Genomic DNA, 22790 nt, shown 5'->3' with positions numbered 1-22790 from the left:
GGATCCCAATCTCATTCAACATTTGTGTCCTGATCATGAACAGTACATTGAATGCTGTACTGAAGGGGCTCAGTTCTGTCAGAGGTATTGTCATCAGGGTGAATTATTAAACTGAAGCCTTGTCTGCTCTCTCAGGCGTTCCTAAAATATTAACAGGCAGCAATAATTTTCCCTGAATTAGTACCACCTGTAACAGAGTATGTGGTTATTTTTTACACTGATTTTTACAACATCCGACATAAAGCCTTTACTACATTTCAGCAAATCATAAACACAAGAGATTCTGCAGATGCTGGGAATTCAGAGAAACGCACACAACATGCTGGAGGAACTCAGCAGGTCAGGCAGCATTCATGGAGAGGAATAAAGAGCTGACCTTTTGGGCCAAAACCCTCACAGTCCTAATGAAGTGTTTTCTTGCCTTCTGAGTTGGGAACCAAACAGCAGGAGTTTGGGAAAAGCAACGTGTAGTCAGGGGTTCGTCACTGATCTTCCTTCTTTGTAAAATAATTTGTGATCTTTTACCCTTAGAATATGCTTTCTAGAGTTCCTCTTGGGTGCAAAGATTGAGAATGGATTTTTTTCAATTCTAATGGAATCCGTCACACTCAAAATTACTTCTTGCAATAACGTAATGTTGCTATTGGTAAGGAGCAGTGCTTGTGGTATGAGAGTAAAACTTTGGCAGAGATTATTGAATCACTGCTTCCTTCAGCTTGGCCTTCTCGCTATTCACTTTTAAAAAGAAAGACAGGAGTCCATTAACCAGCATTTGTTTTACCTCATCTCATCCTCGATGTCTCGGCTTCTATCATGACAATCTATCAATAAAATTAAACTGTGATAATGGTAGTGTCTCTCACTTCTCTCATCTCCCCTCTCCCATTGGGCAGAAGATACAGAAGCCTGAAAGTTCATAGCGCCAGGCTCAAGGACACGTTCTATCAACAGGGTAGCAGTAGCATAGCAGTTAGTGCAATAAATTACAGTGCCAGCGAAAAGTGATCAGGGTTCAATTCCCACCAGTCTGTAAGGGATGTATCCGTGTGGGTTTCCTTCCACGCTCCAAAGACTTATGGGCTTGTAAGGGTTTGTAAGTTGTGGGCTTGTTATGTTGGTGCCAGAAGCATGGTGATGCCCTTAAACTCATGCTTAACCATGTTCGTTCTTAACGTAAATTACACACTTCATAGTACGTCTCGATTTTACGCTGTACATATAACAAATAAAACCAATCCTTCTATCCTACAAAGTAATGGAGGAACTCAGCAGATCAAGCAGCATCTATGGAGAGGAATAAAGAGTCGACATTTCAGACTGAGACCCTTACACCGACTCCTTATTCCTCTCCATGTGTTACTCTGGATTTACAGCATCTGCAGAATCCCTTGTGTTTAATCTTTCCATCCCACTATTTCCAGACTACTCTTCACCACGATTTGGATTGCCTCATCTCATCCTTGTAGTCTCAGCCTTTATCTTGGAAATGCAACCATTTAAAAGAAATGATAGTAATTATAATATGCAATATTGTTGAGAGAAAAAAAGCAAAGAACGACCATTTCATCTGGTGGGGGAGTTCAGAAAAAGACAAAACTTTAAGATTAGGAGGCTCAGTGGTAACATCAGGAACTGCTTTCTCCATACAAAGTGCAGTGGATACCTGCAACACTATTTAAAACATTGGCGAGATGAGAAGTTCAAATCTTATTGACAGGGTCAGCTAGAATACCAATCTATGGAACCAGACAGGTACATTAAATTAGGTAAGGGATTGGAAGAATAGCCTGAGATGAGCTGAATGTCCTACTTCTGTATTAAATTAGGGACAGGGTAATTAGGCCATTCAGCCCCTCAAGTCTATTCTGCCAGTTTCTGACCTTATATTGAGTGGGAAGACTGATTAAGTGGACTAAGATGGTTGGGCAAAAAGGTCAGCATGGTATGGTGGTGGAGGCAAATACATTAGAGGCTTTTAAGAGATGTTTGAATAGGCACATGGATGTAAGGAAGATGGAGGGATATGGACATGATGCAGGTAGGAGAGATTAGTGTTTTGGTATTTTTGATTTGCTCTTTAGTTGGGTCGGCACAACATGTGGGCTGAATGGCCTGTTCCTGTGCTGTACTGTTCTATGAATTCTATGCCAAATGCCTTCTTCACCACCCTCTCTACTTGATCGAGATGGACCTGGCCAGCCAAAGGACTTGCTTCTGTGCTGTACTACTCCATGAATACTTGTGAGAATCTACCTTAATATGACACAATCTCATAAAACCCCCACAAAGACCCCAGCTCACATCACCTGCAGTGTGTAGGGGAGTCCTCTTCACCTTGCTCTCCACATCCCAGATGCCTGGGCTGACTTGGAGAAGATACTGGATAATTTCTGGATTGCCCTCACGGCAGGCGATCTGGAAACAATTCCAACCATCCTTGTTTTTCAAGGTCACGTTTGCTCCAGAATCAATCAGATCCTTAATCACCTCCAGGTTCCTTCTTGTGCAAGCCATCATCAGTGGTGTCCTACAGAGCGGAAAGATAAATGGCCTCCTTGGGCATTTGAGAGACTTCTCTCTTTCAACTAACACTGATCAGTGGGTAAATGTAGCACTTGATACAAGTTCAAGTTTGTGTTTATTGTTATTCAACCGTATACATGCATAATGCCAAACAAAATTGCATTCCTCCAGAACAAGGTGCAAAACACAGCACATATATGTAACACGCTAACTCTGGCTAACGGCCACATGACTCAGCATCGCATGGGTAACGGTGAGGAGGGAACCTTCAATAAGTAGCACACATCTAGTGTCGGTATGATTCGGGTTCAATCAAACAGGAAAGCTGGAATGTTCCAGTGAGGGAACGCGAATTGTGGTGAATGCTGTGCAAATACTGCCCATTCACCAGGAAATAACAGCTCGTACACCAGAATTAAAACCACAGGCCCATTATAGTTACACCAGTCTAAATATGCACATAAACATTGCAGCTTGTCCTGTATTGGTTAGGTGTACAGTATTGCATTACTCACAGTGCTGAATTCACATCACCAGCCACAGGTCAAACTTCCCGAACATACTGGCTAACTCAGAACTATTGGAACTTTCCTCCTTGAAACCATTTGTCTGCACAAATCACTCATTGCAGTAGGGTCTTCCATTCAGCTGGGATCCTCCAAGTGTCTTCCCTTGTGCTCCTTTCCTCACCGCCCATCAAAGGACCCCAAACCAGACTACTGTCCTGCAGAATCTGACCTTGACCAGCTCTCTCAAATCTTCCACAGCATCCCACTGGGCAGAATGTTACAGCACGGTACTAAAACAAACCCGATTGGCTGACACAACATTCCTAATTTGGACAAATGGCTCCTCATCTTTAGTCAAAGCCAAAACACTGGTCTATAAAGCTTAACCTACAGGACACACTGTGGTTGCAGAAAAACCGCTAAAATAACAATACTTCACAACATAGCTGTAGAAATACAATAAAACATGTTCTTAACTCGCACATTACCAATATCTGATGCACAACACATAAATATTTCCAGAAATTAATTAACAAATAAAATATATTCCTAAAGAATAACATTTAGCATTAGATGCATTTACAACACAAGTGAAAAAGTAAACAATATAATGCTACTGGGCTTCATACACTAAGTGATGAGATCTGGAAGATGGCATGGAGTTCAGTAGTCTCACGGCTTGGGAGACGAAGATGTTTCCCCTCCTAAAAGTCCTTGTGCTAATGCTGAGGCCCTCCTACCTGATCAATTCATGGCAGTTTGGTGTTGGAACAGCGGCCAGTCGGCGATTGAGATTGATTGGTAAGAACAAACAAAAAGGTTGGAGCAAGTGCAGTGGCCATTGTTAGAGTGCATTTTTGAGGCTTTAGCTTTTCGAGCTAAATATTGAAGCCATTAATGAGACTTGGTTGCAGGAGGGGTAGGATTGGCAGCTCAGGATTCTAGAGCTCTGTTGTTTTAGAGGCAACATAGCAGGAAAGATTAAAGGGGAAGGGGTAGAGTTACTTGTCAGGGAAAACATCTCGGCAGTGCTCAGTCAGGACAGACCGGAGAACTCATCTAGTGTGGCATTACGGGTAGAACTGAGGAATGAGAAAGATCTGACCATGTTAATTGGGCTATATTACAGACTACCCAACAATCCACGGGATTTAGAGGAACAAGTTTGTAGAGAGATCGCAGACTGTTGCAAGGAACACAAGATTGTTTTAGTAGGTGATTTTAACCATCCACATATTGACTGGAACTCCCATACTGTAGATGGGATAGAGTTTGTCAAATGTGTTCAGGAAAGTTTCCTTAATCAGCACAGAGAAGTCCCAAAGAGAGAATGTGCAATACTTGATCTGCTATTAGGGAATGAGACAGGGAAGGTGATAGGGGAACGCTTTCCATCTAGTGATCATAATGCCATTAGTTTCAAAGTAAACACGGAAAAAGATAGGTATGGTCCATGGATTGACATTCTAAATTGGAGAAAGACCAATTCTGATGTTTTCAGCAAGGATCTGGTAGGTGTGGACTGGGACAGGCTGTTTCCTGGTAAGTTGGAGGCCTTTAAAAGTAGTGTTTAGAGTACAAAGCTTGTACGTGGCTGTCAGAATAAAAGGTAACAACAACAGGTTGAGGAAACCTTGAATTTCAATAGATATTGAGGCCTTGGTTAAGAAAAGAGGTGCATAGCAAATAGGAACAAAATGGTGCTTAGGGAGTATAATTAATGAAAGAAAATAGCTAAGAGTGAAATCAGAACGGCTATAAAAATGTACAAGGTTGCCCTAACAAACAAGGTGAAGGAAAATCTCAAGGGATTCTAGAAATATGTTTAAAGTAAAAGGATTGCAAGGGACAAAACTATTCCTCTGGAAGATCAGAATGGTAATCTATATGTGGAACTAAAAGAGATTGAGGAGATATTAACTGTTTTTTTTCTATCTGTATTTGCTCAGGAGTTGGACACAGGATCTACAGCAGTAAGGCAAAGCAGCAGCAAGGTGATGGATCCTTTACAGTTTACAGAGGTGTTCGCTGTCCTGAGGCAAATTAGGGTGGATAAATCCCCAGGGCCTGACAAGGTGTTCCCTTGGACCCTGTGTGAGGCAAGATCAAAAATTGCCAGGGCCCGAGCAGAGATATTTAAATCATCCTTAGCGATGGGGGATCGCTAATTAGCGATGGTAATCATCCTGGAGTGTTGGAGGATAGTTAATGCTGTTCTGCTGTTTAAGAAAGGCTCTAAAAATAAACCAGGAAATTTTAGGCCGGTGAGCCTGACATCAGTAACAGAGAAGTTATTGGAAGGCAATCTAAGGGCCCATATATATACTGTAAGTATTAGAATAGACATGGACTGATTATCAGGAGCTTTGTGCGTTGTAGGTCGTGTCTAACCAATCTTAAGAGTTTTTCAGGGAAGTTACCAGGAAAGCTGATGAAGGCAAGGCAGTATATGTTGTCTACATGGACTTCAGCAAGGTATTTGACAAAGTCCTGCATCGAAGGTTGGTTGCTAGGCATTCAAGATGAGGTAGTAAACTGGATTAGACACTGGCTTTGTGGGATAAGCCAGAGAGTGGTAGTAGAGGGCTGCCTCTCTGACTGGAGGCCTGTGACTAGTGGAGTGCCACGGGGACTGGTGCTGGGTCCACTGTTGTTTGTCATCTATATCAATGACTTGGATAATAATGTGGTTAACTTGATAAGCAAATTTGCAGATGACACCAATACTGTGGATATAGTGGACAACAAGAAAGCCTGTCAGAGCTTGCAGTAGGATCTGGAAAAATGGACTGAAAAATAGCAGATGGAATTTAATGCAGACAAATGTGAGTTGTTGCACTTTGGTAGGTCCGACCAGGGTAGGTCTTATACAGTTTACGGTAGGGCACTGAGGAGTGTGGTAGGACAAGGATCTGGGAGTGCGGGTCCACAAGTCATTGAAATTGGCCGCACAGGTAGATAGAGTTGTAAAGAAAGTTTTTGGCACATCAGCCTTCATAAATCAAAGTAGTAAGTACAGGAAATGGGATGTTATGTTAACGTTGTAAAAAACATTGGTGAGGCCTAATTTCAAGTGTTGTGTACAGTTTTGGTTACCCACCTACAGGAAAAATATAAGGTTGAAAGAATACAGAGAAAATCTACAAAGATATTGCCAGGACTGGAGGACCTGAGTCATGAGGAACGATTGAATAGGTTAGGACTATATCCTTTGGAACATAGAAGAGTGAGGGGAGATTTGATAGAGGTAAGCAAAATTATGAGGAGGCTTTTTCCACTGAGGTTAGGTGGGACTACAACTAGAGGTCATGGGTTAAGGGTGAATGGTGAAAAGTTTAAGGGGAACATGAGGGAAACTTTTTTACTCAGAGGGTTGTGAGAGCGTGGAACAAGCTGACAGCACAAGTTGTGTTCTCAAACTCAATTTGAATGCTCAAGAGGGTAGAGTGTCAAAGGGATTGTGGGATTGAAGGAAGGGCTCCTTGACAATGCTAAGGGCCCTGCGCATGCAGTGCTCCTGATAAAATAGCTTAGATAGATGGAAGAAAGGCCTGGATGATCCCCTACGCAGTCCTCGCAACCTCTTGTAGGGAATTGCAATCAAACGCCTTGCAACTCCTATACTAGCTGGCCAAGATTCTCTCAATGGTGCTCCTGTAAAAAATGGTTAGAATAGACTTGGGGGGGGGGGGGGGGGTGTCTTTGCTTGCCTCAATCTCCTCAGGAAGTGGTGAAGCTGCTGTGCTTCCTTGACTAAAGAGGTGGTGTTGGTGTGAATACAACGACAACTTTGATCGTGTAGCCTTGTGTCCTGTAGCTCCATTCCAATGCGCTCTGCAAACTTTACTCTCCAACTTTTTGTAAATACTGATGACAAAGGAACATATAAGTTGCAGGAATCTAGAAAAAAAACAGAATTTCGTGGAACTCAGTGAGTCAAGCATCATCTTTGGAGGCAAATGGGTAAGTTGACATTTTGGAGTAGAGACCCTGCATCAGGACCTACTGAAATTTTGATCCAAAATATTACCGTGCATCTTTTGTCTCCATAGATGCTGCTTGACCATTCTTACAGCATCATGGTTTTCTTTTGCAGGAACTTTTGCATGTGGCAGATGGAGTTTAACCCAGATAAGGTGGCAGATGGAGTTTAACCCAGATAAGGTGGCAGATGGGGTTCAACCCAGATAAGTGTGAGGTGGTTCATTTTGGTAAGTCAAATATGATGGCAGAATATGGCATTAATGGTAAGACTCTTGACAGTGTGGAGGATCAGAGAGATCTTGGAGTCCGAGTCCTTAGGGCACTCAAAGCTGCTACGCAGGTTGACTCTGTGGTTAAGAAAGCATACAGTGCATTGGCCTTCATCAACCATGGGATTGAGTTTAAGAGCCAAGAGGTGATGCTGAAGCTATATAAGACCCTGGTCAGACCCCACTTGGAGTACTGTGCTCAATTCTGGTCACCTCACTACAGGAAAGAAGTGGAAACCATAGAAAGGGTGCAGAGGAGATTGGGATGTTGCCTAGATTGGGGGGCATGCCTTATGAGAACTGGTTGAGTGAACTCAGCTTTTTCTCCTTGGAGCGGCGGAGGATGAGGGGTGACCTGGTAGAGGTGTACAAGATAATGAGAGGCATTAACTGTGTGGATAGTCAGAAGCTTTTTCCCAGGGCTGACATGGCTAGCACGAGAGGGCATAGTTTTAAGGTGCTTGGAAGTAGGTACAGAGGAGATGTCAGGGGTAAGTTTTTTTTACGCAGAGAGTGGTGAGTGCGTGGAATGGGCTGCCAGTGGCGGTGGTGGAGGCGGAAACAATAGGGTCTTTTAAGAGACTTCTGGACAAGTAAATGGAGCTTAGAAAAATAGAGGGCTATGGGTAAGTCTAGGTAGTTCTAAGGTAGGGACCTGTTCGGCACAGCTTTGTGGGCCGAAGGGCCTGTATTGTGTTGTAAATTTGCTATGTTTCTAACTATTGATGCTTGATTGTTCTCAGGGTAGGTCTACACCACTGAGGCATAGACACAGCATGGAAACAAGCCTTATTTGGATCCTAGTGCTTTTGAAACCCAAAGGTTCTTCAGAAGAATGAGGCATGTTTCTTTCAGCCGTTTTATTAAATGTTACAAGAACAAAAAATTAGCAAAGAGAGAGTGGAGAGAACAAACAAAAAAGACAAAGAGAGACTGCAGCTGTGGTCATCTTGTACTGAAACTAGAGATACCAAAAATTCCAGTGATAACAATTAACCTATAAAATATCCAGTATGACACCTGCTCCTGAAAACAAGATTGATAAATACAGAAGCAACTGTACCGTAATTACTGGAAAATTCACTGAACAATTGCATGTATATAGGTGGCTATATAAAAATACAAGCAAGCCTTGTAAGGTTTAACAACATGTAAATAACAATTCCACAGCTCATTCTGACCAGCCAACTGAACCCACACTGACTATCGAACATCCATTTGCACTAATCTTACATGGATCTCATCTTTTATTCTCCCCACATTCCCCTCAACTCCCCCCAAATTCTACCACCCAGCTAAGGACTGTTGGTAGAATATGCAGTGGCCAATTAACCCACCAACCTGCTTGTCTTTGAGATGTCTGAAGAACCCAGTGCATCTGGGTAGAATCCTGGAGGTCACACAAATTCTACATAAATGTCAAATTGAACCAAAGTCAGAATTGAACCTAGCAGTGGCTCTACTTGTAAAACCAACATCCCTGACCATATGTTCCGAAGAAGTATTCCAAAAAAAGCCTTCTGTCAGCTGAATGTCTCCAGCTCTCTGTTGCCAGTTTCTAGTAGCTGCAGTGTGTTGAACTTCGTCAGAACTACCCTTGAGCACAGCACCACCTAGTGGCCTCTGATTCTACTCACACGGAACAAAACCCATGGCTGATGTACCTGGATCCAAAATGAATTACTCAGAAAAAGACTGACAGATGTACATTTATAATCGAACCTTTCCCACAACCCCAAAGCAACCTTAAAATACAAGTGACATTTTTGGAATGGAATGGCTGATGATCAAAATCTTGGTGACTGATACATACATACATAGAAAATGCCCAAAAACAACAAAAAAATATTTTTATTTGTTCCTTTTTCAGGATGTGTTGGCAAGATTAGCATTTATTGTCCTCAAACTGAAGTGGCGGGTGAGAATCAATCCTATTGGTGGATCTGGATATGCAGTAATATGTATATACACATAGCTAGAGTGCCTAAGACTTTTGCACAGCACTGTAGTTATTCTATACATTGCTCTGTACTGCCACCACACAAAAAAAACAAATTTCATGTCATATGTGAGTGATGATAAACCCGATTCTGTTGTGGGTGTCTATTGTGGACTGAGAGTGGGAAGGTGGCAGGGAGAGGGAAATCATGGTTGGGAAAAGGGGATGGGAGAGCGGATGGGAAGCACCAGAGAGACATTCTGTAATGATCAATAAACCGATTGCTTGGAATCAAATGGCCTTGCCTGGTGTCTCAGGGCTGGGTGTGCCTGTACCTGCACCACCTCCCTGCCACTGGGACTCCTTCTCTGCCACCTGTCCACACCCCTCCCGTGGTGCTCTCACATCTTTCGCTCCCACCGATTTACAAATTTGCTCTCCGCTTCACGTTGATAAATCCAGTACTGTACAAAAGTCTTAGGCACCCTAGACACATACGTGCCCAAGAGCTTTGCATATGTACAGTCCAATTAAAGAAGGCAGATTCTTTTTGCTAATCAAATGGTTTTTTAAACCAACATGGTTAATTATAATTGATATTGCATATTTTTAATTGCAGCTATATTTATTTATGTAAACTTAATATGCCCAGCTACTTTCGAGAGGTGTAGAACGGAGTGTGTTACATCCACATTGGGAGGGAAAACAGCTGACGATACAGGAAAAGCATGAGACAGAGATAAGGCACAACAAACTAGGAGCAGTAGGCCACTTGGCCCTTCGAGCCTGCCCCACCATTCAATCAGTTATCATCACTCAACTGTTAAGCCAGAGGGATAACTTCACTCATTTTCACTTGCCCCCATCACCGGACTGTTCCACAACCTATGGACTCACTTTCAAGGACTCTTCATCTCACGTTCTTGTTATTTATTGCTTATTTATTTATTTATTATTATTATTATTATTGTTGTTTTTTTGTCTTTGCTCAGTTTATTGACTTTTGTCCAATATTCTCTGGCATACATCCAGATGGTGCAGACTTTCATTGATTCTATCATGGTAATTAGATTTATTGAGTATGTTCGAAAGAACATGAATCTCAGGGTTGTATATGGTGACATATATGTACCTAGATAATAAATTTACTTTGAAGTTTGATCACAGCTGATCTGCTCCAGACTTCATCTTCACTTCTTCGTCACTTCCCCAAAGTCCTCAATTTCCTGATCTTTCAAATATTTACCTATATCCATCTTAGACATAACTCCCTGTTACTATTGACAGTGAGGATATGGATGTGGTGAGAACCTGCAAGTACCTGGGGGTGAACCTGGATGACAGACTTGAGTGGAGAACCAACACAGAGGCTATGTACAGGAAGGGCTGGAGTCACCTCTACTTCCTGAGGAAACTGAAGTCCTTTGGAGTATGCAGGCCTCTCCATCACATGTTTTACCAGTCTGTTGTCACCAGTACAATCTTCTATGCAGTGGTGTGCTGGGTCAATGGTATCAACATGAGTGATGCCAAAAGGCTCAATAAACAGATTAGAAAGGCTGGCTCTGTTACAGGAGTCAAATTGGACACTGGAGGCTGTGGTAGAACAAAGGGCTCTACAGAAAATTCTGGACAATGTTTCTCACCCTCTGCATGCCACCCTGGCTGAAGAGGAGCACTTTTAGTAATAGACTAAGGCAACTGCACTGCTCCAAAGAGCGCTGTGTGAGGTCATTCTTACCCTCGGCCATTAGGCTCAATAATGAGTCAACCTATAGCCGGGGAAGTAATGACCCCCTCCTGTTAGACTGTTTGAGGTAACTTATTTTTCATTCTTCTACTTCTCTTCTAATATTTATATCTGCACACTTGTAATACCACTATGACACTGTAACTTACTTTGGGATCAATAAAGGATCCCATCTAATAATTGAGCCTCTTCCGCCCTCAAAAGCATGAAACCGAAAGATTCACTGCCCCCAAGATGAAACTTCTACGTACTTCAGTTTTGAATGACCAAATCTTTTATTGTGCTTGTCTCCCATTAGGGAAACATTTCAACATCGGTCTAGATATAGTGTCTCATTCGGAAGCACCGCCTGTCCACTTCCGTGCACAGACGCTGCCTGACCCACCGAGTTCCTCCAGCATTTTGTTTGTTGCTCCAGATTCCAACATTGCTGCTGCCTTTTGTGTCTCAGCATATGTTCTGCTCTCCTAGGATCTTAGGTTTGTAGAAGGTCGCCCCTCGTTCTTCTCGATTCCAAGGAATACTGACCCAACCACTTGGTAGGCCAGAATGAACACCTACTAATGGAGTGGTTGAGTTCAGAGCTCTGATGTAATGTTGCAGCTCTATAAACCCTGATTAGACAACATTTGAAGTACCAGTATCCTGTTCAGTTCTGGCCACCTCTTTACAGGGAGGATATGGAAAGCTTTAGAGAGATTTACCTGGACGCTGCCTGGACTAAATAGGTTGAGCAAGCCAAGCTTTTCTCTTTGGAGTGAAGGAGGAGACTGGATAGAGGTGTACAAGATGATAAGAGGCATTGATTGAAGAGATGGCCAGAGACTTTTCCCAGGGTGGAAACGGCTAATCTGAAGGGGCATAATTTTAAGGTGATTGGAGGAAAGTACAGTGGTGTACCCGGAGTAAATTCTTTACACAGAGAGTGGTAAGTGTGCAGTACATTCTGTCAGGGGTGTTGGTAGAGGCAGATAAACAAGGGGCATTTAAGAAACTCTTAGATAAGCCTATGGACATTAGAAAAAAATGGAGGGCTATGTGGGAGGGAAGAGTTAGATTGATAGGTTAAAAGGCTGGCACAACTTATGGGTCGAAAGCCTGCATTGTGCTGCAGTGTTCTATACTCTATATAAGCAAAGGGGGGGGGGGGGGAGATTATTAATTGAACAGTGCTGCGCTTACCAATCAGCCTTCTTCAAACAGTCAATCTTGGCACCTCTTAGAATCAGGTACCTCAGACACTCTCTGTGACCCATGGACGCTGCTTCATGCAAGGCTCGCTTATAATCGCCGTTGACGAGTTCCACGTCAGCTCCAAGATCCTCTATCAGGTATTTCAGAACCTGCAGGTGCCCATGCCTGGCTGCGTAATGTACCGCCGTGTCACCGGAGCGCCCAAAGTGTCCCTGAACTAAAGCAGCCCTGGCACTCTCACACTTGCACACCTCTTCCTCAAGGAGCCCGCGGTTCCCTTCTTGGGTCAGTCTGAGGAGGCGCTTAACCTTGTCCTGGTCGGCCATCCCGCCGAACGGTTTTAATACAAGTCCAGATCAGCAAGGCTGATCAACGTCTCTTTTTCTCTTGCAACAGCAGTAAACCGAATCACTCGCTGCTGCAGCACACACACACAAACTGTCGCAGGCTCAGCAAGCCAGGCAGCGTCTATGAAGGAAAGGGTCGACGTTTTGGGCCGAGACCCTTCATCAGATTTCCAGCGTCTGCAGAACCCCCTCCTCGGGTTAATCATCTACGGAGCAGGGACCCCCCCCCCCCCCCAATCAACCCGCAGGGCACTACTCGTCCCTCAGCACTCGACACAGCACAGGCAGACCCACCACATGCAACCTCCTCCTGACAGCTCCGGTCCGACACCGCGCGGTTTGTAGGCACGGCCCGGCAGGCTCCCGCTGACCGACCACAAGCTTGTCCTGGGTCGCCCCGCACCGAGCAAAGCCAAAGACAGCTTTAAGTTTCAGTGACCAGGACGCACTTTGCTCTCCCGGTATTTCAAACATTGGGGGGAGAAACACATACCAAGTTCTCCTATTCAGAAGCCAGCTGAATAGAGGAAAAAGTCGAACAACCATTTTAAGACATAAACCCAAGAGATTCTGTCGATGCTGGAAATCCAGACTTAACACACACTTAATACTGGAGTAACCTAGCCAATCAGGCAGCATCAGTGAAAAGGAATAAAGCCGAGGCCCTTCGACTCCGAAACATCAATTCTTTGTTCCTTTCCACGGGGTAGATGCTGGGCTCCTCCAGCATTTTGTCTCTGCTCTTTTGAGTCACAAGGATCAACATCTGCAGATGATCCCCCTCGGAATGAGTTAATGTTTGCAAGGGATTCCCTCGGTGTGTGGGCCAATGTTATATGTGATTCTCCGGTAGTGTGTCTTGGAATGCCATTAGGACTACTGTACATCAGTATTTGCAAGGACAGACGAATTGCAATTTACGGAGAAGTGTTGCCGTTACGAAACCCGTGAGAAGCCTGCAGTCGTCCCAGATTGAGACTGAGCAAGATCCCGCCTCTTCCCTCTGCCTGATTGGCAAAGCAGGTCAATGGGCCTTCTGAATAGCCACCAGTGCCGTCAATCAGAGTCTTGTGCCCGTGAATAGATTGGTGAGCTGCACGAGGCGGAGTTCAGTGAGTCTGTTAAATATAACCGGCCGTGGAAATTGATAATGCTATTGGACATATAGGTTGAGTAATTCCTTGTTCAGAATTAATATGCATGATATGGGCACTTGTCAATAAAGGGGCAGCATATATTTTTGAATGCAGTTCCTATGAAGTGCGAAGGAAGCATAATTGCTATATTGAGATCTTTGGGACAGTTTAATTAGGACATCACTGCCATCGTAATGTATAGTGTATACGTGGGGTTGTCTCCACACTCCGCCACAGTAGATGGCGGGAAGAAAATCTGCAGATGCTGGAAATCCAAGTAACATGTAACACACACGCACGCTCACACACACACACACCACATACATACACACGCGTGCTCACACACACACACACACACACACACGCGCGCGCGCGCTCACACACACACACCACATACACACACGCGCTCACACACACATACATACACGCGCGCTCACACACACACCACATACATACACACACCACATACACACGCGCGCTCACACACACACACCACATACATACACACGCGCGCTCACACACATACACACGCGCACTCCCACACACACATACACACACACCACATACACACGCGTGCTCACACACATACACACGCGCACTCCCACACACACCACATACACACACACACACACACACACACACACACACACACACACACACACACACACACACACACACACACACACACACACACACACACACACACACACACACACACCTGGAGAAACTCAGCAGGCAGGCAGCAACTGTAGAAAAGAGTAAACAGTCGATGTTTCAGGGCCAGAGGTGCTGTAGCCTTCAGTCTCTGCCTATACTCAGGGAGTAGAAGTACAGCTAGGTGATCAGACAGTGGGCGTGGGATAGCGCAGTTACCACTCTTGATGGTGGATATTGGTGTAACAGTGGTCCAGTGTGTTGGTTCATCAGGAACTACAAATAATGATTATTTAGAGATTTTTTTCAAGCTGGTCTGGTTACTACCCCTCCCCCCCCACAATGATGGGGAAGGCATCAGGTTGTGCTGTTTCGTACCTGTTGATCACATCGCTCAGTTCATCTAGAAACCGGTTGGCATGTTGACATTGGCCTGTGGTGGGTTGTCGAATGATCACTGATAGCTCCGGCGGCAGGTAAAATGGATAGCGCTTGATCGCGCGGTGTTCCAGGTCTGGTGAACAGGACTGGGACAGCACCACCATATATGTACAAGATGAGCAGTTGGTCATGAAGCATACTCCACCTCCCCTACCCTTGAAAGACTCAGCAGTCCTATCCTGGCGGTGTATCGTCAATCCATCAATTGGAATTGCTGCGTCTGGAATGGATGGGGTTAACCAAGATTCTGTAAAACAAAAGACGCAAGTGGTCCTAATGTTTCTCTGATACTACACCCTAGCTCTGAGATCATCAAGTTTATTTACTGAAATTGTGTCAGTAGCAGTGAGGCGTGGAGTTTGAGGGAAGGAATAGGAGGTGTGGTGCTTGAGGGCTGGGGTCGCAGGTGTGGGTTGGTGTAGGTGTTGAGGTAATTGATGAAGGCAGAGCTGTGGATGTTGGCTACAGGGATTTTAGTAAAGCATTTAAAAAGTACCCTCATGGGATGTCACTCAGAAGATTAAGGTGGATGGGATCCGCGGTGAATTGGCCATTTGGATTCAGAACTGGCTTGCCCGTGGAAGATGGATGGTAGCGGATGAAGGGACTTATTCTTGCTGGTGTTCTGCAGGGATCTGTACTTGGATCTCTGCTGTTTGTGATGCATAGTATATAAACAGCCTGATTGCAATTGTAGATGGGTCTGTTTGTAGATGATATGAAGATTGCCGGTGATAGTGTAGAAGGCTGGCAAAGAACATCGTAGGATATAGATCAGTTTCAGATATGGACAGAGAAATGGCAGATGGAGTTTAACCCAGCCAAATTTGAAGTGTTCCTCCTTAATTGGTCAAAAGTAAAGAGGCAGCACAATGTTAAGGGCAAGAACCTAACAATGTTGATGAGCAGAAGGGTTGTGGGGTCAAAGTTCATAGTTCCCTGATAGGGTTGATAGGGTGATTAAGAAGGCATGTGGCATACTTGCCTCTATTAGTCAAGGTATTGAGTTCAAAATTCAGGAAGTTACGTTGCAGCTTTATAAAATGCAAGTTAGTCTGCATCTGGAGTATTGCATCCAGCTTTGGTTACCCCATTATAGGAAGGCTGCCAAGGCTTTGCAGGACAGGTCTACCAGGAGCAATGAATAGGCGTGAGTATGCATGTACTATAATGAGAGTTTGCAGAAACTTGGAAAACAGGGTTGTTTCCTCTGGAGCAGCGAAGGCAGAGGGCAGATCTGATAGAAGTTTATAAGATTATGAGGCATAGATAGAGAGACAGTAACTTTTTCCCAGCGTTGAAATGTCATATACTAGAGGGCATGCCTTTTGGAGGGGGGGAGGGGGGTTATGTCAAAGGAGATGAGAGGGGCAAGTTTTTTACACAGACAGTGGTGGATGCTTGGCATGTACTACCTAGGGTGGTGGTAGAGGCAGATACATTAGAGACTTCTAAGAGATGTTTAGAGATCTGTGTATGCATGTGTGCATGGGGGGTGGGGGTGGTGAGGCTGGGTGTATGGGTGGAAATGGATAACCAGGATAAGGGGGAGGGTAAGTGATCAATCCCATCTGTACCATTCATTCCAGAACTCACAGACCCAACATCAGACCGGTTACTCCTTTCACCCTCATCATGTCATTGTTACCCAGCCAAAGATCAAGGCTTTTACTAGTAAATTCACCTTAAGTTGACTCGGTCCATTTCTGACATCTGCCTCCCCTTTCTCAATCTCTCTGTCTTCACCTCTGGATTCAAACTCTCTACCAACATATTTTCTAAACCTGCTGATTCCCACGGTTATCTTGACTATACCTCTTCCCACCCTGTCTCCTGAAAAAATGCTATTCCTTTTCTCAGTTTCCTCACCTCTACCGCATCTGTTTCCAGGTTGTGGCTCTCCTTTCCAGAACATCAGAGATGTTCTCCTTCTTCAAAGAACAGGGTTTCCCTGTCTCCTCTATTGAGGCTGCTCTAACTCGCATCTCCACCATTTACCAAACATCTGCACTCACTCATCTTCTCATCGCCTTAAGTGACAGAGTTCTTCATGTTCTTGCCTACCACCCCATGAGCCTCCTCATCCAACACATCATCCTCAGTAATTTCTGCCATCTCCAAAGGGGTTTTACCACTAAATATATCTTTACCTTCCTCCCCCATGATGCTTTCTGCAGGGATTTCTCCTTCAGTGATTCCTTTGTCCTTTCATGCCTCCTCACTATTCTCCCTCCTGGCACTTACCCCTGCAAGTGGTCTTTTCACCTCCGCCCTCATCTCTATTCAGGGTCCCAAACCGCTCGTCCAGGTGAGGCAACATGTTACTTGCAAATCTGCTGGAGTCATCTATCATGCCTAGTGCTCCTGACGTGGCCTCCTCCACGTTGGTGAGACCTGTCGTAAATAGTGGGACCGCTTTGTCGAGCACTTCCACTCTGTTGTGTTTGTTAACGAGGGAGGGTGCAGTGACCATGTCAGCACGGCAGTATGCAGGCTGTTCAACAATAGATCGACCCCAGCAGTCTGAGATCGTGCATGCTCTTCTTTTTTCATGCGGTGTTGTCTCAAAATTTCTCAATTTGTCTGAAGTCTGGTAAGTGAGGTTAGAGAAGAGAAGGAAGAATGGTCAGGCTTGTTCTCAGTCTTTGGCCCATTGACAGCTCTGTTTGACTGTAGCCATTCGCAAGAGGTGTGGAGTGATCGAAGGAGGGACCACTGCAAGAGGTCACAGTGCCTTGTAGGGGTCTTTTGTCTTCAGTAGGAGACTCTTAAGAGCTTGCACTTCTCTTTCCACATCTCTATTTGCCCGTGGGTACTGTGGAGTGTTTGTCTGGCTTTTGAACTCATAGTACCTAGCAAAGGCTTTGGATTCTGAGCAGCTGAATTGTGGACCGTTGTCTTTCACAAGTGTCTCTGGTATTCCATGCTGAGTAAACAGCTTTCAGGTGCTGTATGACTGCTGAGAATATAGAGGACAGCTTGGACACCTCACCATTCCATGAGTAGTAATCCACAGTGAGAAGGTATTTGTCTGTTTTCAGTTCAAATGTCTGTGCCTGCAATTTGCCGTGGAAAATCTGGGAATTGGAGAGTTCAGCATGATTTTTGTGTGGTTTTCTACATGCTTGGCATTGCTTTATGTAATCTCCCGGCTGTGAGCACAGGCCAGGCCACCACACAGATTGCCTTGCTCTTAGGTGACATTTTTCGATACCTTGGTGACCGTGGTGGATTTAACTGATCATTTTGGTGTGGATAGAAGCAGGGATGCTGAGTCTGAAGTCCTTTAGCAGCAAACCGTCACTAATGGTGAGTGTGCCTTTCAAGCTAGTAAGGTCTGATTTTGTGAACTCCTTTAGAAACAGCTGGCCATCCATGCTCACTGTATTGCATGACCTTGCAGCAGATTTGTTACAACTCAGCATAAATTTTGTTCAGTTTTCTCTGTGATTCAGGAAGGCTTTCATGTACCTGAGCTAAGTAGATGTTGGTATCTTTCATGAAGGCAGATTCCACTAGTTTTGTATGTCATCCTCGACAGAGTGTCTGGTGTTGTGAAAGATTTGCTGGAGATGTATTCAATGTCAAAACAGTATTGCATAAGCCTCATTCTGAATCTTTGCAGACATGGAGGTAATTCATCTGAGTGTTTTGAGCTGAGGAGGCTGACAAGTGGTCAGTTTCAAACAGGAATTTAGTACCTATAAGTAGCAGCTGAAATGTTCACAAACCCCTGCGAGAGCCAGTATCTCCTTTTTGATTTGGACGTAATGCTGTTCAGTAGGAATCAGTGCACTTGATGGCTAACAAGAGAGGTCAAAGGCAAAGAGAGGGCAGATAATAGAGCAAAAATTAGTGGGAAGTTAGAGGATCAGGAATCTTTTTAAAAACCAACAGAGGGCAACAAAAAAGTCATTTAAGAAGGTAAAGATGGAATACAAAGGTAAGCTAGCCAATAATATTAAAGAGGAAACCAAAAGTTTCTTCAGATATATAGCATAAAAGAGAGGTGAAAGTGGATATCGAGCCACTGGAAAACGATGCTGAAGAGGTAGTAATGGGGGACAATGAAATGGCCGATGAACTGTGTTGTTGTGTGAATGAAATCACCGGAGAGAGTTACTGGTAGATACAAAGCAGCTTCTTCTTTCGACAAAACAAGGTTCAACAGGCATCATACAGAGACGCTTTTGGTGGAAAAGGTCTGCTGGTCCAACGTGGGGCTCAATATTTACTGCTAAACACAAAGGACAATTCCATATTTACAAAGTATAGACAATGCTTTCTTTTGAAACTACCTGCAAACTTCACACCTTCTGAGTCACATCCATCCAAAATGATTTGTGGACTGCTTTTAGGAATGCATTGTTACAAATTAAATCCACAATATATTGTCAAGAAACAGAAGACTGGTAGCCAAAGCCATTTACTAAATGTAAATGACCTAAACCCAAAAATCATTCTAACAAACTGATTAAGTGCGTAACTCTTCACTGTGGAAGACAGTAACAGTATGGTGGAAGTTTCAGGTGTCAGGGGACATGAAGTGTGTGAAGTTACCATAACTAGAGTGAAGGTTCTTGGGAAACTGAAAGGTCTGAAGGTATACACCCCACAGTGCTAAAAAGATTGTGGAAACATTAGTAATGATCTTTCAAGAATCACTAGATACTGGAATGGTTCCAGAAGACTGGAAAATTGCAAATGTCACTTCACTCTTCAAGAAAGGAGAGAGGCAGAAGAAAGGAAACTATAGGCCAGTTAGTCTGACCTCAGTGGTTGGGAAGATGTTGGAGTTGATCGTTAAGAATGAGGTCTCAGGGTACTTGGAGGCTCATGATAAAATAGGCCACAGTCAGCATGGTTTTCTCAAGGGGAAACCTTGCCTGACAAATCTGTTGGAATTCTTTGAAGAAATAACAAGCAGGACAGACAAAGGAGAATTGGTTGATGTTGTGTACTTGGATTTTCAGAAGGCCTTTGACAAGGTGCCACGCATGAGGCTGTTTAACAAGCTACGAGCCTGTGATAGCACAGGGATGATTCTAGCATGGATAAAGCAGTGGCTGATTGGCAGGAGGCAAAGAGTGGGAATGAAGGGAACCTTTACTGGTTGGCTGCTGGTGGTGTTCCACAGGGGTCTGTAATGGGACTGATTCTTTTTATGTTATATGTTAATGATTTGGATGATGGAATTGATGGCTTTGTTGCAAGGTTTGTAGACGATATGAAGATAGGTGGAGGGGCAGGTAGTTTTGAGCAAGTAGAGAGGCTACAGAAGGATTTAGATTTGGAGAATGGGGAAAGAAGTGGCAGATGGAATACAGTGTCAGAAAGTGCATGTTCATGCATTTTGGTAGAAGAAATGAAAGAATTGACTATTTTCTAGATGGAATGAAAATACAAAAAAAACTGAGGCGCAAAGGGGCTTGGGAGTCTTGTGTAGGATTCCCTAAAGGTTAATTTGCATGTTGGGTCTGTGATGAGGAGGATTAGAATATAAAAGGAAGGATGTAATGTTGAAACTTATTAAGCACTGGTGATGCCTCACGGAGAATTGTGAGCAGGTTTGATCCCCTTATCTTAGAAAGGATGTGCTGAAACTGGAGGAGTTTCAAAGGAGGTTCACAAAAATGATTCAGGATTGAATGGCTTGCCATATGAAAAGCTTTTAATGGCTCTGGGTCTGTATTCACTAGAATTCAGAAGAATGAGGGGTGACCTCATTGACACCCATCGAATGATGAAAGGCCTTAATAGTATGGGTGTGGAGAGGATCTTTTCTATAATGGGAGAGTCTAAGACCAGAGGGCACAGTTTCAGAATGGAGAGGTGTCCTTTTAGAATGGAGATGAGGAGGAATTTCAGGAGGAATGAGCCAGAGAGAGGGAATCTGTGGAATTCTTTGCCACAGGCAGCTATGGAGGCCAAGCAGAGGTTGATAGATTCCTGACTGGTCAGGACATGAAGGGATATGGGAGCAGGCAGGAGACCGATGCTGAGAGAAAAATTAGATCAGCCATGTTGAAATGACAGTGTAGACTTGATGGGCCGAATGGCCTAATTCTGCTTGTATATCTAATAGTCTTATAGTCTTATAACTGGGATCTTAACATCCAAGGATTCATCAGGGAATAGGATGTGGAAGGAGATTGCCATGGCTCTAACTGACGTTCCTGTATTTTCATTAACAATGGGTGATACATCAGAAGACTGGGGGGAGTTCATGTGCGTCCTTGTTCAAAAAGGGCCGTATGGATGAGTCTGGGAACTGCAGATCAGTGGTAAAGAATTTTGTCAGAGAAGATTCTGAATGACAGGATTTATGTATGTTCTTTGGAACAGTGGTATTCCTCAGGGGTCAGTGTTGGGACCGCTTCTTTTCATGTTATATGTCAATGATTTGAATGATGGAATAGATGGCTTTGTGGCCAAGTTTGTGGATGAATCAAAGATAAATGGAAGGGCAGGGAAGCAGCAGAAGGACTTAGATAGATTAGGAAAATGGGTGAAGTAGCACAAGATGGAATACAGAGTAGAGAAACATTTTGGTAGAAAGAATAGAAGTGTAGACTATTTTCAAAATAGGGAGAAAATTAAAAAAACCAGAGGAACAAAGGGACATGGGAGTCCTTCTGGGGAAATGCAATGTTAACATCCATTTTGAGAGGACTAGAATACAAAACCAAGGATGTAATGTTGAAGCTTTATAGGGCATTGGTTAGATTGCACTTGGAGTATTGTGAGCAGTTTTAGGACCCTAAAGAAAATCTAAGAAAAAGATTTGAAGATTTGTTGACATTGGAGAGGGTCTAGAGAAGGTTGACGAGAATGATTCGAAGAATAAAAGGGTTAACATATAAGGTGTGTTTGATGGCTCTGGGCCTGTACTCACTGGAGTTCAGAAGAATGGGGGATGGTGGGGGAAAGGAATATTGTTGAAACCTATCAATTTTGAAAAGCCTAGATATAGAGTGGAGGGGGAGAGAATGTTTTCTACAGCGAGGAAGTCCAGGACCAGAGGACCCAGCCTCAGAATAGAGGGACATCCATTTGGTACAGAAATAAGGAGGATGAACCAGAGGGTGGTGAATTTGTGGAATCCATTGCCACAAACAGCCGTGGCGGCCAAGTCATCGAGTATATTTAAAGCAGAAGTTAATAGGTTTGATTAATCAAGAGGTCAAAGGTTACAGGGAGAAAGCAAGAGAATGGAATTGAGAAAGATAATAGATCAACCATGATGGAATGATGGAGCAGACTTGATGGACCAAATGGCCTAATGCCTCTCTTATGTCATGGTCTTTTGAAAAGACAGGGACTGATCAGGAGGAGCCACCATTGTTTTGTGTAGGGGAGATCACAAATCTGATAAACTCAAGAGATTCTGCAGAAGCTGGAAATCCAGAGTAACACACACAAAATGCTGGAGGAACTCAGAAGGTTCGGCAGCATCTGTGGAAAGGAATAAAGAGTCAATGTTTCAGGCTATTAGATATTTGAGTCAGTAATAATGAGGTAAGTAAATAAGAAATGCTAGAATGGTAGATGAGGTTTATCTGGCTGTTAGTAAGGTTGGTAACAAGGTCCCACAAGGTAGGCCAACCCAAAAGGTTAAGGCACACAAGGGATCCAAGGCATGTTGGCAAAATGGATCCACGTCTGACTGAGTGAGTGGGGCAGAGGGTAGTGGTGAATGGGTAGTAATCTGACTAGAGGTGTAACAAGTAGTGAGCCACAAGAATCAGTACTGGGACCATTGTTGCTTTCCAGTAAGCATGTAGGTGGTCTGACTACCATGTTCGATGTGATGGAAATTGGAAGATTGCCTAAGGAATAACAGCTGGGAAGTTGGGTTGAATGTTCGCAGATGGAATTTAATTCAGACAAGTGTGAAGTAATACAATTCAGAAGTAATACAATTCAGGAAGTCCAATTCTGGTAGTATATAGCGAGTAAATGGCAATTGCCTTAAGAACGATGATATACTGTACAGAGAAATCTTGGGGTGCAAGTCCTTAGCTCCCCAAGAGTGGCAACATAG

General features: G+C 43.9%; 1 protein-coding gene across 2 annotated transcripts in view; it reads right to left on the bottom strand.

The window, feature by feature from the left end:
* The window catches only part of ankrd16 (ankyrin repeat domain 16), a 43309-nt gene extending 30551 nt beyond the window's left edge, over nucleotides 1-12758 (bottom strand). Inside the window, exons 1-2 of one of the 2 annotated variants that reach the window (XM_073066481.1) lie at nucleotides 12157-12758; nucleotides 2307-2527 (exon numbers count right to left, since the gene is read on the bottom strand). In XM_073066481.1, coding sequence (XP_072922582.1) covers nucleotides 2307-2527; nucleotides 12157-12494 — 559 coding nt within the window. In that variant the 5' untranslated portion in view covers nucleotides 12495-12758. The remainder of the gene's footprint in view (nucleotides 1-2306; nucleotides 2528-12156) is intronic. The other variant, XM_073066479.1, reaches the window with a different exon arrangement.
* Nucleotides 12759-22790: the final 10032 nt, after the last annotated feature.

Source organism: Hemitrygon akajei, chromosome 14, assembly GCF_048418815.1.
Source record: "Hemitrygon akajei chromosome 14, sHemAka1.3, whole genome shotgun sequence".
Classification (NCBI taxonomy): domain Eukaryota; kingdom Metazoa; phylum Chordata; class Chondrichthyes; order Myliobatiformes; family Dasyatidae; genus Hemitrygon; species Hemitrygon akajei.
Note: the sequence above shows the minus strand (reverse complement) of the source record. Positions and strands in the feature narration are given on the sequence as shown.